Source organism: Bombina bombina, chromosome 3 (genome assembly GCF_027579735.1).
Source record: "Bombina bombina isolate aBomBom1 chromosome 3, aBomBom1.pri, whole genome shotgun sequence".
Taxonomy (NCBI): domain Eukaryota; kingdom Metazoa; phylum Chordata; class Amphibia; order Anura; family Bombinatoridae; genus Bombina; species Bombina bombina.
The window spans coordinates 1089731884-1089746739 of NC_069501.1; the positions used below are offsets into that span (position 1 = coordinate 1089731884).

Consider the following 14856-nt stretch of genomic DNA (forward strand, 5'->3'; position numbering starts at 1 on the left):
TAGAGCATGACATTTTAAGCAACTTTCTAATTTACTCCTATTATCAATTTTTTTGTTCTCTTGGTATCTTTATTTGAAAAAGTAATGTAAGCTTAAGAGCCAGTCCATCTTTGGTTCAGAACCCTGGATAGCGCTTGTTGATTGGTGGCTAAATGTAGTTGCTTAAAATTGCATGCCATATCTGAATCATGAAAGAAACAAATTGGGTTCAATATCCCTTTAAGTTGTATTGTAACCTGAAATATATGATTAAGAATTGCTTACAATACAAAGATACATTTAATTTCTGCACTGTGAATGCATATTTTCTTATTTGAAGGGGTTGTTGAAGTGTCAGACTTTCAGCTGGACCGATTTTGTCTTAATCTTTGTACCATGGGGAAACTCCAATAAAGCTGTGAAATTTTATATCACTTGGTGACTGCTGCTGTCATTTGGACTTGTTCACTTTTGTTGTTTTCGAGGATTTTTGGTGTGGAACCTCCAACAGCCTGCACCACTGTGCTGGACATTACTTTGTTGTCTTAATCTTTGTACCATGGGGAAACTCCAATAAAGCTGTGAAATTTTATATCACTTGGTGAGTGCTGCTGTCATTTGGACTTGTTCACTTTTGTTGTTTTCGAGGATTTTTGGTGTGGAACCTCCAACAGCCTGCACCACTGTGCTGGACATTACTGATTTCTCCGATATTTATAACATACAGCAGAAATACACACACACATCATGCATACTGTGTATTCTTTCAAAGGATAGTAAAGTCTAAATTAAACTTTCATGACTCAGATAGGGCATGTCATTTTAAACAACTTTCTAATTTACTTGGTATTCTTAGTTGAAGGCTAAACTTAGGTAGACTCCTATGCTAATTTCTAAGCCCTTGAAGGCCGCCTCATATCTAAATGCATTTGACAGTTTTTCACAGCTAGAGGGTGTGTTCATGTGTTTCATATAAATAACATTGTGCTAATGCAAGTGGAGTTATTTAAGAGTCAGCACTAAAATGCAAGTTTGTCAAAAGATCTGAGATAAGGAGGCAAGGCAGTCAGCAAAAGCTTAGATACAAGTTAATTACAGAGGTAAAAAACATAATTTATGTAAGAACTTACCTGATAAATTCATTTCTTTCATATTAGCAAGAGTCCATGAGCTAGTGACGTATGGGATATACATTCCTACCAGGAGGGGCAAAGTTTCCCAAACCTCAAAATGCCTATAAATACACCCCTCACCACACCCACAAATCAGTTTAACGAATAGCCAAGAAGTGGGGTGATAAGAAAAAAGTGCGAAAGCATAAAAAATAAGGAATTGGAATAATTGTGCTTTATACAAAAAAAAAAAAAAAAAAATCATAACCACCACAAAAAGGGGTGGGCCTCATGGACTCTTGCTAATATGAAAGAAATTAATTTATCAGGTAAGTTCTTACATAAATTATGTTTTCTTTCATGTAATTAGCAAGAGTCCATGAGCTAGTGACGTATGGGATAATGACTACCCAAGATGTGGATCTTTCCACGCAAGAGTCACTAGAGAGGGAGGGATAAAATAAAGACAGCCAATTCCGCTGAAAAATAATCCACACCCAAAATAAAGATTAAATGAAAAAAACTGAAATTATAAGCAGAAGATTCAAACTGAAACAGCTGCCTGAAGTATTTTTCTACCAAAAACAGCTTCAGAAGAAGAAAACACATCAAAATGGTAGAATTTAGTAAAAGTATGCAAAGAAGACCAAGTTGCTGCTTTGCAAATCTGATCAACCGAAGCATCATTCCTAAACGCCCAGGAAGTAGAAACTGACCTAGTAGAATGAGCTGTAATCCTTTGAGGCGGAGTTTTACCCGACTCGACATAAGCATGATGAATTAAAGATTTCAACCAAGATGACAAAGAAATGGCAGAGGCCTTCTGACCTTTCCTAGAACCAGAAAAGATAACAAATAGACTAGAAGTCTTTCGGAAATTCTTAGTAGCTTCAACATAATATTTCAAAGCTTGTCTGGCAGAAGAGATGGCCAAAAGGAACAAAACTTTCCAAGAAAGTAATTTGATGTCCAATGAATGCATAGGTTCAAACGGAGGAGCTTGAAGAGCCCCCAGAACCAAATTCAAACTCCAAGGAGGAGAAATTGACTTAATGACAGGTTTTATACGAACCAAAGCTTGTACAAAACAATGAATATCAGGAAGATTAGCAATCTTTCTGTGAAAAAGAACAGAAAGAGCAGAGATTTGTCCTTTCAAGGAACTTGCAGACAAACCTTTATCCAAACCATCCTGAAGAAACTGTAAAATTCTCGGAATTCTAAAAGAATGCCAGGAAAAATGATGAGAAAGACACCAAGAAATATAAGTCTTCCAGACTCTATAATATATCTCCCTAGATACAGATTTACGAGCCTGTAACATAGTATTAATCACAGAGTCAGAGAAACCTCTTTGACTAAGAATCAAGCGTTCAATCTCCATACCTTTAAATTTAAGGATTTGAGATCCTGATGGAAAAAAGGACCTTGCGACAAAAGGTCTGGTCTTAATGGAAGAGTCCACGGTTGGCAAGAGGCCATCCGGACAAGATCCGCATACCAAAACCTGTGAGGCCATGCTGGAGCTACCAGCAGAACAAACGAGCATTCCTTCAGAATCTTGGAGATTACTCTTGGAAGAAGAACTAGAGGCGGAAAGATATAGGCAGGATGATACTTCCAAGGAAGTGACAATGCATCCACTGCTTCCGCTTGAGGATCCCTGGATCTGGACAGATACCTGGGAAGTTTCTTGTTTAGATGAGAGGCCATCAGATCTATTTCTGGAAGTCCCCACATTTGAACAATCTGAAGAAAAACCTCTGGGTGAAGAGACCATTCGCCCGGATGTAACGTTTGGCGGCTGAGATAATCCGCTTCCCAATTGTCTATACCTGTGATATGAACTGCAGAAACTAGACAGGAGCTGGATTCCGCCCATACCAGAATTCGAGATACTTCCTTCATAGCCAGAGGACTGTGAGTCCCTCCTTGATGATTGATGTATGCCACAGCTGTGACATTGTCTGTCTGAAAACAAATGAACGATTCTCTCTTTAGAAGAGGCCATGACTGAAGAGCTCTGAAAATTGCACGGAGTTCCAAAATATTGATCAGTAATCTCACCTCCTGAGATTCCCAAACCCCTTGTGCTGTCAGAGACCCCCAAACAGCTCCCCAACCTGTTAGACTTGCATCTGTTGAAATTACAGTCCAGGTCGGAAGAACAAAAGAAGCCCCCTGAACTAAACGATGGTGATCTGTCCACCACCTCAGAGAGTGTCGTACAATCGGTGTTAAAGATATTAATTGAGATATCTTTGTGTAATCCCTGCACCACTGGTTCAGCATACAGAGCTGAAGAGGTCGCATGTGAAAACGAGCAAAGGGGATCGCGTCCGATGCTGCAGTCATAAGACCTAGAATTTCCATGCATAAAGCTACCGAAGGGAATGATCGTGACTGAAGGTTTCGACAAGCTGATATCAATTTTAGACGTCTCTTGTCCGTTAGTGACAGAGTCATGGACACTGAATCTATCTGGAAACCTAAAAAGGTTACCCTTGTCTGAGGAATCAATGAACTTTTTGGTAAATTGATCCTCCAACCATGATCTTGAAGAAACAATACAAGTCGATTCGTATGAGATTCTGCTAAATGTGAAGACTGAGCAAGTACCAAGATATCGTCCAAATAAGGAAATACCACAATACCCTGTTCTCTGATTACAGACAGAAGGGCACCGAGAACCTTTGTAAAAATTCTTGGAGCTGTAGCTAGGCCAAACGGGAGAGCCACAAACTGGTAATGCTTGTCTAGGAAAGAGAATCTCAGAAACTGAAAGTGATCTGGATGAATCGGAATATGCAGATATGCATCCTGTAAATCTATTGTGGACATATAATGCTCTTGCTGAACAAAAGGCAGGATAGTCCTTATAGTTACCATCTTGAATGTTGGTATCCTTACATAACGATTCAATATTTTTAGATCCAGAACTGGTCTGAAGGAATTCTCCTTCTTTGGTACAATGAAGAGATTTGAATAAAACCCCAGTCCCTGTTCCAGAACTGGAACTGGCATAATTACTCCAGCCAACTCTAGATCTGAAACACATTTCAGAAATGCTTGAGCCTTCGCTGGGTTTACTGGGACACGGGAAAGAAAAAATCTCTTTGCAGGAGGCCTTATCTTGAAGCCAATTCTGTACCCTTCTGAAACAATATTCTGAATCCAAAGATTGTGAACGGAATTGATCCAAATTTCTTTGAAAAACGTAATCTGCCCCCTACCAGCTGAGCTGGAATGAGGGCCGCACCTTCATGTGGACTTGGGAGCTGGCTTTGGTTTTCTAAAAGGCTTGGATTTATTCCAGACTGGAGATGGTTTCCAAACTGATACCGCTCCTGAGGATGAAGGATCAGGCTTTTGTTCCTTGTTGTGACGAAAGGAACGAAAACGATTATTAGACCTAAATTTACCTTTAGATTTTTTATCCTGTGGTAAAAAAGTTCCTTTCCCTCCAGTAACAGTTGAGATAATAGAATCCAACTGAGAACCAAATAATTTATTACCCTGGAAAGAAAGGGAAAGCAGAGTAGACTTAGAAGACATATCAGCATTCCAAGTTTTAAGCCATAAAGCTCTTCTAGCTAAGATAGCTAGAGACATATACCTGACATCAACTCTAATGATATCAAAGATGGCATCACAAATAAAATTATTAGCATGTTGAAGAAGAATAATAATGCTATGAGAATTATGATCTGTTACTTGTTGCGCTAAAGCTTCTAACCAAAAAGTTGAAGCTGCAGCAACATCTGCTAAAGATATAGCAGGTCTAAGAAGATTACCTGAACACAAGTAAGCTTTTCTTGGAAAGGATTCAATTTTCCTATCTAAAGGATCCTTAAAGGAAGTACCATCTGCCGTAGGAATAGTAGTACGCTTAGCAAGAGTAGAGACAGCCCCATCAACCTTAGGGATTTTGTCCCAAAACTCTAATCTGTCAGATGGCACAGGATATAATTGCTTAAAACGTTTAGAAGGAGTAAAAGAATTACCCAAATTATTCCATTCCCTGGAAATTACTTCAGAAATAGCACCAGGGACAGGAAATACTTCTGGAATAACTACAGGAGATTTAAAAACCTTGTCTAAACGTTTAGATTTAGTATCAAGAGGACTAGAATCCTCAATTTCTAATGCAATTAGGACTTCTTTGAGTAAAGAACGAATAAATTCCATTTTAAATAAATATGAAGATTTATCAGCATCAACCTCTGAGACAGAATCCTCTGAATCAGAAGAACCAATATCAGTATCAGAATGATGATGTTCATTTAAAAATTCATCTGAAAAATGAGAAGTTTTAAAAGACTTTTTACGTTTACTAGAAAGAGAAATAACAGACATAGCCTTCTTAATGGATTTAGAAACAAAATCTCTTATGTTATCAGGAACACTCTGAATATTAGATGTTGACGGAACAGCAACAGGTAATGTAACAGTACTAAAGGAAATATTATCTGCATTAACAAGTTTGTCATGACAAACAGTACAAACAACAGCTGGAGGAACAGATACCAAAAGTTTACAGCAGATACACTTAGCTTTGGTAGCTCCAGCACCCGGCAGCGATTTTCCAGAAGTATCTTCTGACTCAGCTTCAACGTGGGACATCTTGCAATATGTAATAGAAAAAACAACATATAAAGCAAAATTGATCAAATTCCTTAAATGACAGTTTCAGGAATGGGAAAAAAATGCCAGTGAATAAGCTTCTAGCAACCAGAAGCAAAAATCAATGAGACTTAAATAATGTGGAGACAATAGTGACGCCCATATTTTTTAGCGCCAAAAAAGACGCCCACATTATTTGGCACCTAAATGCTTTTGGCGCCAAAAATGACGCCACATCCGGAACGCCGACACTTTTGGCGCAAAATAACGTCAAAAATGACGCAACTTCCGGCGACACGTATGACGCTGGAAACAGAAAATAATTTTTGCGCCAAAAAAGTCCACGCCAAGAATGATGCAATAAAATGAAGCATTTTCAGCCCCCGCGAGCCTAACAGCCCACAGGGAAAGTCAATTTTTTAAGGTAAGAAAAAAATGAATTATTCATATGCATTATCCCAAATATGAAACTGACTGTCTGAAATAAGGAATGTTGAACATCCTGAGTCAAGGCAAATAAATGTTTGAATACATATATTTAGAACTTTATATAAAAAGTGCCCAACCATAGCTTAGAGTGTCACAGAAAATAAGCTTACTTACTTACCCCAGGACACACATCTACATGTAGTAGAAAGCCAAACCAGTACTGAAACGAGAATCAGTAGAGGTAATGGTATATATAAGAGTATATCGTCGATCTGAAAAGGGAGGTAAGAGATGAATCTCTACGACCGATAACAGAGAACCTATGAAATAGACCCCGTAGAAGGAGATCACTGCATTCAAATAGGCAATACCCTCCTCACATCCCTCTGACATTCACTGCACGCTGAGAGGAAAACCGGGCTCCAACCTGCTGCGGAGCGCATATCAACGTAGAATCTAGCACAAACTTACTTCACCACCTCCATAGGAGGCAAAGTTTGTAAAACTGATTTGTGGGTGTGGTGAGGGGTGTATTTATAGGCATTTTGAGGTTTGGGAAACTTTGCCCCTCCTGGTAGGAATGTATATCCCATACGTCACTAGCTCATGGACTCTTGCTAATTACATGAAAGAAAGTATATTTATATAACAGTGTTGTTTATGCAAAACTGGGAAATGGTAAATAACATAATTTATGCTTACCTGATAAATTTATTTCTCTTGTAGTGTATCCAGTCCACGGATCATCCATTACTTATAGAATATATTCTCCTTCCCAACAGGAAGCTGCAAGAGTCCACCCACAGCAAAGCTGCTATATAGCTCCTCCCCTAACTGCCATATTCAGTCATTCGACCGAAAACATGCAGAGAAAGGAAAAACCATAGGGTGCAGTGGTGACTGTAGTTCAAATGAAAAAATTACCTGCCTTAAAGTGACAGGGCGGGCCGTGGACTGGATACACTACAAGAGAAATACATTTATCAGGTAAGCATAAATTATGTTTTCTCTTGTTAAGTGTATCCAGTCCACGGATCATCCATTACTTATGGAATACCAATACCAAAGCTAAAGTACACGGATGATGGGAGGGACAAGGCAGGTACTTAAACGGAAGTTACCACTGCCTGTAAAAAACCCTTTCTCCCAAAAATAGCCTCCGAAGAAGCAAGGTATCAAATTTGTTAAATTTGAAAAGTATGAAGCGCAGACCAAGACTCCGTCTTGTAAATCTGTTCAACAGAAGCCACATTTAAAAAAGGCCCAAGTGAAAACCACAGCTCTAGTAGAATGAGCTGTAATCCCTTCAGGAGGCTGCTGTCCAGCAGTCTCATAAGCTAAATGAATTATGCTTTTTAACCAAAAAGACAGAGAGGCTGCTGAAGTCTTTTGACCTCTCCTCTGTCCAGAATAGACAACAAACAAGGTGAACGTTTGATGAAAACTGTAGTAGCTTGTAAGTAAAACTTTAAAGCACAAACCACGTCCAATATTGTGTAATAGACGTTCCTTCTTTGAGGAAGGATTAGGATACAAGCATGGAACAACTATCTCTTGAGTGATGTACTTGTTAGATACCACCTTAGGAAAAAACCCAGGTTGGTACGCAGGACTACCTTATCCGTACGAAGGACCAGATAAGGAGAATCACATTGTAACACAGATAACTTGGAGACTCTACGAGTCGAGGAATTAGCTACCCAAAAGGAACTTTCCAAGATAAAGATTAATATCTATGGAACAAAAAAGGTTCAAACGGAACTTCTTGAAGAACCTTAAGAATCAGGTTTAAGCTCCATGGCGGAGCAACAGTTTTAAACACAGGCTTGGATCTAACCAAAGCCTGACCAAATGCCTGAACGTCTAGAATACCTGCCAGACGCTTGTGCAAAAAAATAGACAGAGTAAAAATCTGTCCCCTTTTAAGGAATTAGCTGACAACCCTTTTCTCAAAAACATCTTGGAGAAAAGATAATATCCTGGGAATCCAGACTTTACTCCATGAGTAACCCTTGGATTCATAACAATCAGATATTTACACCATATCTATGTTCAATTTTCCTAGAGACAGGCTTTCATGTCTGTATTAAGGTATCAATGACTGACTCGGAGAAGCCATGCTTTGATAACATCAAGCGTTCAGTCTCCAGGCAGTGCATCTCAGATTGATTCTATTTAGATGGTTGAAAGGACCCTGAGGTAGAGGGACCTGTCTCTGAAGCAGAGTCCGTGATGGAAAGGATGACATGTCCACCAGATCTGCATACCAGGTCCTGCGTGGCTACGCAGGCGCTGTCAAAAACACCAAAGCCCTCTCCTGCTTGGTCTTGACCTCCGGAGGAAATCCCACTCCCCCGGAAGAAAAGTCTGACGACTTAGAAAATCCACCTCCCAGTTCTCAACACCTGGGATATGGATAGCTGATAGACAAGAGTGAGTCTCTGTCCAGTGAATTATTGTAAGACTTCTAACATCGCTAGGGAACTTCTGTTCCCCCTTGATGGCTGATGTAAGCCACAGTCGTGTATATTGTCCGACTGAGTATGATGTACCTCAGAGTTGCTAACTGAGGCCAAGTCTGAAGAGCATGGAATATCACTCCCAGTTCCAGAATATTTATTAGAAGGAGGGTCTCCTCCTAAGTCCACTATCCCTGAGCCTTCAGGGAGTTCCAGACTGCATCCCAACCTAAAAGGCTGGCATCTATTGTAACAATTGTCCCATCTGACCTGCGGAAGGTCATACCCTTGGACAGATGGACCCGACATAGTCACCAGAGAAGAGAATCTCTGGTCTCTTGGTCCAGGTTTAACAGGGGGACAACTCTGTGTAATCCCCGTTCCTCTGACTGAGCATGCATAGTTGCAGCGGTCTGAAATGTAGACATGCAAACGGTACTATGTCCCTTGCCGCTACCATTAAGCCGATTTCATTCATGTACTGAGCCACCGAAGGGCGCGGATGGGATGAAAAAAAAAAAAAAAAACACGGCAGAAATTTAGAAACTTTGACAACCTGGACTCTGTCAGGTAAATTTTCATTTCTACAGAATCTATCAGAGTCCCTAGGAGGGAAACCCTTGAGATTGGGGATAGAGAACTCTTTCCTTGTTCACTTTCCACCCATGTGATCTCAGAAATGCCAGTACTACGTCCGTATGAGACTGGGCAATTTGGATGTTTGACGCCTGTATCAGGATGTCGTCTAAATAAGGGGCCACTTCTATGCCCCGCGGTCTAAGGACCGCCAAAGCGACCCCAGAACCTCCATAAAGATTCTTGGGGCTGTAGATATCCCAAAGGAAAGAGCTACAAACTGGTAATGCCTGTCTAGAAAGGCAAACCTGAAAAACGATGGTGATCTTTATGCATCACAATGTGAGGATAAGCATCCTTCAAATCCATTGTAGTCCTCTATTGACTCTCCTGGATCATAGTTAAGATGGTACGAATAGTTTCCATCTTAAATGACGGAATTCTGAGGAATTTGTTTAAGATCTTTAGATCCAAAATAGGTCTGAAGGTTCCCTCTCCTAGGGAACCACAAACAGATTTGAGTAAAAACTCTGTCCCTGTTCCTCTCTTGGAACTGGATGGATCTCGTACACAATGTAAGAATGCCTCCTTCTTTATCTGGTTTGCAGATAATTGTGAAAGGCGAAATCTCCCCTTTTTTTTGGGGGGAATCTTTGAAATCCAGAAGATATCTCTGGGATATAAATTCCAATGCCTAGGGATCCTGGGCATCTCTTGCCCACGCCTGGGCAAAGAATGAAAGTCTGCCCCCTATAGGATCCGTTACCGGATAGGGGTCCGTTCCTTCATGCTGCCTTAGAGGCAGCAGCAGGCTCCTTGGCCTGCTTATCTTTGTTCCAGGTCCGATTGTCTCCAGACCGCCTTGGACTGAGCAAAAATTCCCTCTTGTTTTGCCTTAGAGGAAGAGGATGCCACACCTGCCCTGAAGTTTTTAAAAGGTACGAAAATTAGACTTTTTTTTTTTTTTTTTTGCCCTTGATTTAGACCTATCCTGAGGAAGGGCATGACCTTTTCCTCCAGTGATATAAGCAATAATCTCCTTTAAACCAGGCCCGAATAGGGTCTGCCCCTTGAAGGGAAGTTAAGTAGCTTATTTATTAAAGTCACGACAGCTGACCATGATATAAGCCATAGCGCTCTGCGCGCCAGTATAGTAAAAAACAGAATTCTTAGCCGTTAGTCTAGTCAAATGAACAAGGCATCAGAAAACAAAGGAATTGGCTAGCATAAGCTTGTCAAATATATTCATCCAATGGAGTCGCTTAACTGTAAAGCCTCATCAAGAGACTCAACCCAGAACGCCGCAGCAGCAGTGACAGAAGCAATGTATGCAAGGGGCTGCAGGATAAAACCCTGTTGAATAAACATTTTTTATCCATTGGATCTAAAAAGCACAACTGTCCTCGTCAGAGGTACGCTTAGCTAGAGTAGAAACTCTTCTCTCCACCTTAGGAACTGTCTGCCAGAAGTCCCGTGTGGTGGTAACTATTAGAAAACATTCTTCTAAAAAATAGGAGGGGAAGAGAACGGCACACCTGGTCTATCCCATTCCTTATTAAAAAATTTTTAGTAAACCTCTTTAGGTATTGGAAAAACATCAGTACACACCGGCACTGCATATTATTTATCCAGTCTACACAATTTCTCTGGCCCTGCGATTGTACACATTCATTCAGAGCAGCCAAAGCCTCCCTGAGCAACAAGTGGAGGTTCTCAAGCATAAATTTTAAATGTAGAAATATCAGAATCAGGTTAAATCATCTTCCCTGAGTCAAAAAAAAAATAAAAAAAAAAAAATCACCCACAGACTAAGCATATTGTGAGGTAGTATCATACATGGTTCTTAAAGCGTCTGTATGCTCTGTATCTACCCCCAGAGCTAACTGCTTTCCTTTAATTTCAGGTAGTCTGACTAATACTGCTGCCAGAATATTATTCACCACCTTTGCCATGTCTTGTAAAATAAACGCTATGGGCGCCCTTGATGTACTTGGCGCCATTTGAGCGTGAGTCCCTGAAGCGGGAGTCGAAGGGTCTGACACGTGGGGAGAGTTAGTCGGCATAACTTTCCCCTCGACAGAATCCCCTGGTAAAGAAACGCTATGGGTGCCCTTGATGTACTTGGCGCCATTTGAGCGTGAGTCCCTAAAGCGGGAGTCAAAAGGTCTGACACGTGGGGAGAGTTAGTCGGCATAACTACCCCCACGACAGAATCCTCTGGTGATAATGTTTTTAAAGACAAAAAATGATCTTTATTGTTTAACATGAAATCAGTACATCTGGTACACATTCTAAGATGGGGTTCCACCATGGCTTTAAAACATAATGAACACAGAGCTTCCTCTATGTCAGACATGTTAGAACAGACTAATAATGAGACTAGTAAGCTTGGAAAACACTTTAAATCAAGTTAACAAGCAAATATATAAAACGTTACTGTGCCTTTAAGAGAAACAAATTTTGCCAAAATTTGAAATAACAGTGAAAAAAGGCAGTTAAACTAACAAAATTTTTACAGTGTATGTAACAAGTTAGCAGAGCATTGCACCCACTTGCAAATGGATGATTAACCCCTTAATACAAAAAACAGATTAACAAAACGAAAAATATGTTTTAAACAGTCATAACAGCTCCTACTTTTGAAGCCCTTCAGAGATGTCCTATAGCATGCAGGGGACTGCTGAGGGAAGCTGAATGTCACTGTTTGTAATTTTAACTGCACCAACTGTAACTTTTATACTATAACAGTGGAAAGCCTCAGGAAACTGTTTCTATGCAAAATTTAAGCCAGCCATGTGGAAAAAACTTAGGCCCCAATAAGTTTTATCACCAAACATATGTTAAAAAACGATTAAACATGCCAGCAAACGTTTTAAAACACATTTTTACAAGAGTATGTATCTCTATTAATAAGCCTGATACCAGTCGCTATCGCTGCATTTAAGGCTTTACTTACATTACTTCGGTATCAGCAGTATTTTCTTAGTCAATTCCATTCCTAGAAAAATATTTTACTGCACATACCTTATCTGCAGGAAAACCTGCACGCCATTCCCCCTCTGAAGTACCTCACTCCTCAGAATGTGTGAGAACAGCAAATGGATCTTAGTTACGTCTGCTAAGATCATAGAAAAACGCAGGCAGATTCTTCTTCCAAATACTGCCTGAGATAAACAGCACACTCCGGTGCCATTTAAAAATAACAAACTTTTGATTGAAGAATAAACTAAGTAGAAAGCATGTTGAGGCTTGCAAGAGAATGACTGAATATGGCAGTTAGGGGAGGAGCTATATAGCAGCTTTGCTGTGGGTGGACTCTTGCAGCTTCCTGTTGGGAAGGAGAATATATTCCATAAGTAATGGATGATCCGTGGACTGGATACACTTAACAAGAGAAAAAGGGATTATCTATCTTTTTAAACAGTAACATTTTTGGTGTTTACTATCCCTTTAACTATAACATCAATTAATCAACAGATTTCTCACTGTCTATATATATATATATATATATATATATATATACTGTATACATATACACTAATAAAGGGTAGTGGAGGTGATGTTATCAGTACATTGAGTATGCACGCTACAGGGGTTAATGTAACCTACATCTGTAACCACAGTAAGTCTTGAGTTACACAGAACAAATGCATAGAACCTTTTTCTGATGAATGAGGCTCTGAGATTGTGTGCAGTAATGTGTCCATTTCTCCCTTAAAGGGAAAGTAAAGTCCAAATAAAACTTTCATGATTCCCATACAGTATGCAATTTTAAACAACTTTCCAATTTACTTCTATGATCAAATTTGCTTTGTATTCTTGGTATCCTTTGTTAAATTTTGGTCAAACACCCTAAAAGACACAGTTTTTGTAATGTTATAACCCATTATTTTCTATTATTTCTTTCAGTTGAAATACATCTCTCCTGGCTTATTGATTAGTGAAAAGCCTTCTGTGGTTAGTTTAAAGGGACACTTTTGTGATTCAGATAGAGCGTGCAATTTTAAGCAACTTTCTAATTTACTCCTATTATCAAATTTTCTTCATTCTCTTGGTATCTTTATTTGAAATGCAAGAATGTAAGTTTAGATGCCGGTCCATTTTTGGTGAACAACCTGGATTGTTCTTGCTGACTGGTGGATAAATTGATCCACCAATAAAAAAGTGCTGTCCAAATTTCTGAAACCAAAAAAAAGCTTAGATGCATTCTTTTTCAAATAAAAATAGCAAGAAAACTAAGCAAAATTGATAATAGGAGTAAATTAGAAAGTTGCTTAAAATTGCATGCTCTATCTGAATCACAAAAGAAAAATTTTGGGTTCAGTGTCCCTTTAATGAATAGCAAGGTATACAATGCTTTCACATGCCCCTTTATCATTCTGAAAGCAACCAGTTTACTACTGCACAACAGAAGTGTGACAAACATGTTTTAAAAAATCTGATGGTAAGTACAAATGCCTAGTAATATCCAGGCAGGCCAGATTGGAAGGCTAAATAATAAAGTTACCATTGCAGCCTTCAGTGATACTGAATCCATGTTGGGTAAATTTGCCAATGGCCCCTGAAACAAAAAGGATATAAAGAGTAGAACAGTATTAGATTTATGAATTCATTGCATTTATATTACATTTCTTGATTTATAGTATTGACTGTTCTACCCTAGTGATTGTGTTCATAAAAGTCATGCTCAAATAGCTGATGGCTTATTTAGACCACATCATTATTTGTTTTCTGGACAGAATAGCAGAGCATATTATAAAAACATTTCATGATACAAAGTTACACAAATGGAAATACAGATATGTGTTTACCAAACGTAATCTACAAATACTAGGTAATAGATCAGTACTTATTTTATAAGATGTTTTCCCTAAGTCCAGTCCTGTGAATGCACAACCAAACACAACCAAAATCAGCTCAAATAATATTTCATACTATTGGGTTCATGATGAAACCAAAGCTCTGTAAAATGAGGTCTTACTTTTTAATGCGAGGGCTTCTTCCAAACGTCTGATCAGAATTGTGAAGAGAGAACTAAAAGGGATCAGACTTAAAGGGACATTATACACTATGTATAATATATACACTATCTTATGTAGATGATCCATTTATATAGCTCATACAGGTTTTTTTTTAAAAATGGATAGTTTTGCTTATTTTTAAATAACATTGCGCTGATTTTCAGACTACTAACCAAGCCCCAATGTTTTAGGAGAATACTGATGTATATCTACTCCAGCTTGCTCCTATTTGTGTAAAGCATCTTTTCTTATGCAAAGGAAGGGGGAGGGGGGAGTGTCTACTATTTCCCACTTGCGGTGGGTGTTCCAGTAACTTTTTAAACAGAGCTAAACTGGAAGCTTCTAAATAATTTTTTAACGGCTTTATACTGGATTTTTATATCAGTATCTGTGCATAGTATTCTTTATAGTAGTGTCTATTACATGCAGTTATATGGAAATTGGTGTATACTGTCCCTTTAATAATTTCTTAGTGTTTCTAATTAATATATAAAAATTCCTGCACACTTCCTTAAAGGGACATTAAACACTTAATAAATGCAAGATAGAATGATGCATTCAAAGAAAAGATTAGTCTGAGAATAACATGTAGATGTATTTTTTAAAGTTTCATTAGCTATTTAAATGTTGACAAAATAAGTGTAAAGTTTTAGTGTC

At 38.9% G+C, this 14856-nt stretch overlaps 1 protein-coding gene across 1 annotated transcript in view; it reads right to left on the reverse strand.

The window, feature by feature from the left end:
- The window catches only part of COG6 (component of oligomeric golgi complex 6), a 650023-nt gene that overhangs the window by 79280 nt on the left and 555887 nt on the right, over positions 1-14856 (reverse strand). The window contains exon 17 of the mRNA XM_053708403.1: positions 13686-13739. Within this exon, the coding sequence (XP_053564378.1) occupies positions 13686-13739 (54 nt within the window). The remainder of the gene's footprint in view (positions 1-13685; positions 13740-14856) is intronic.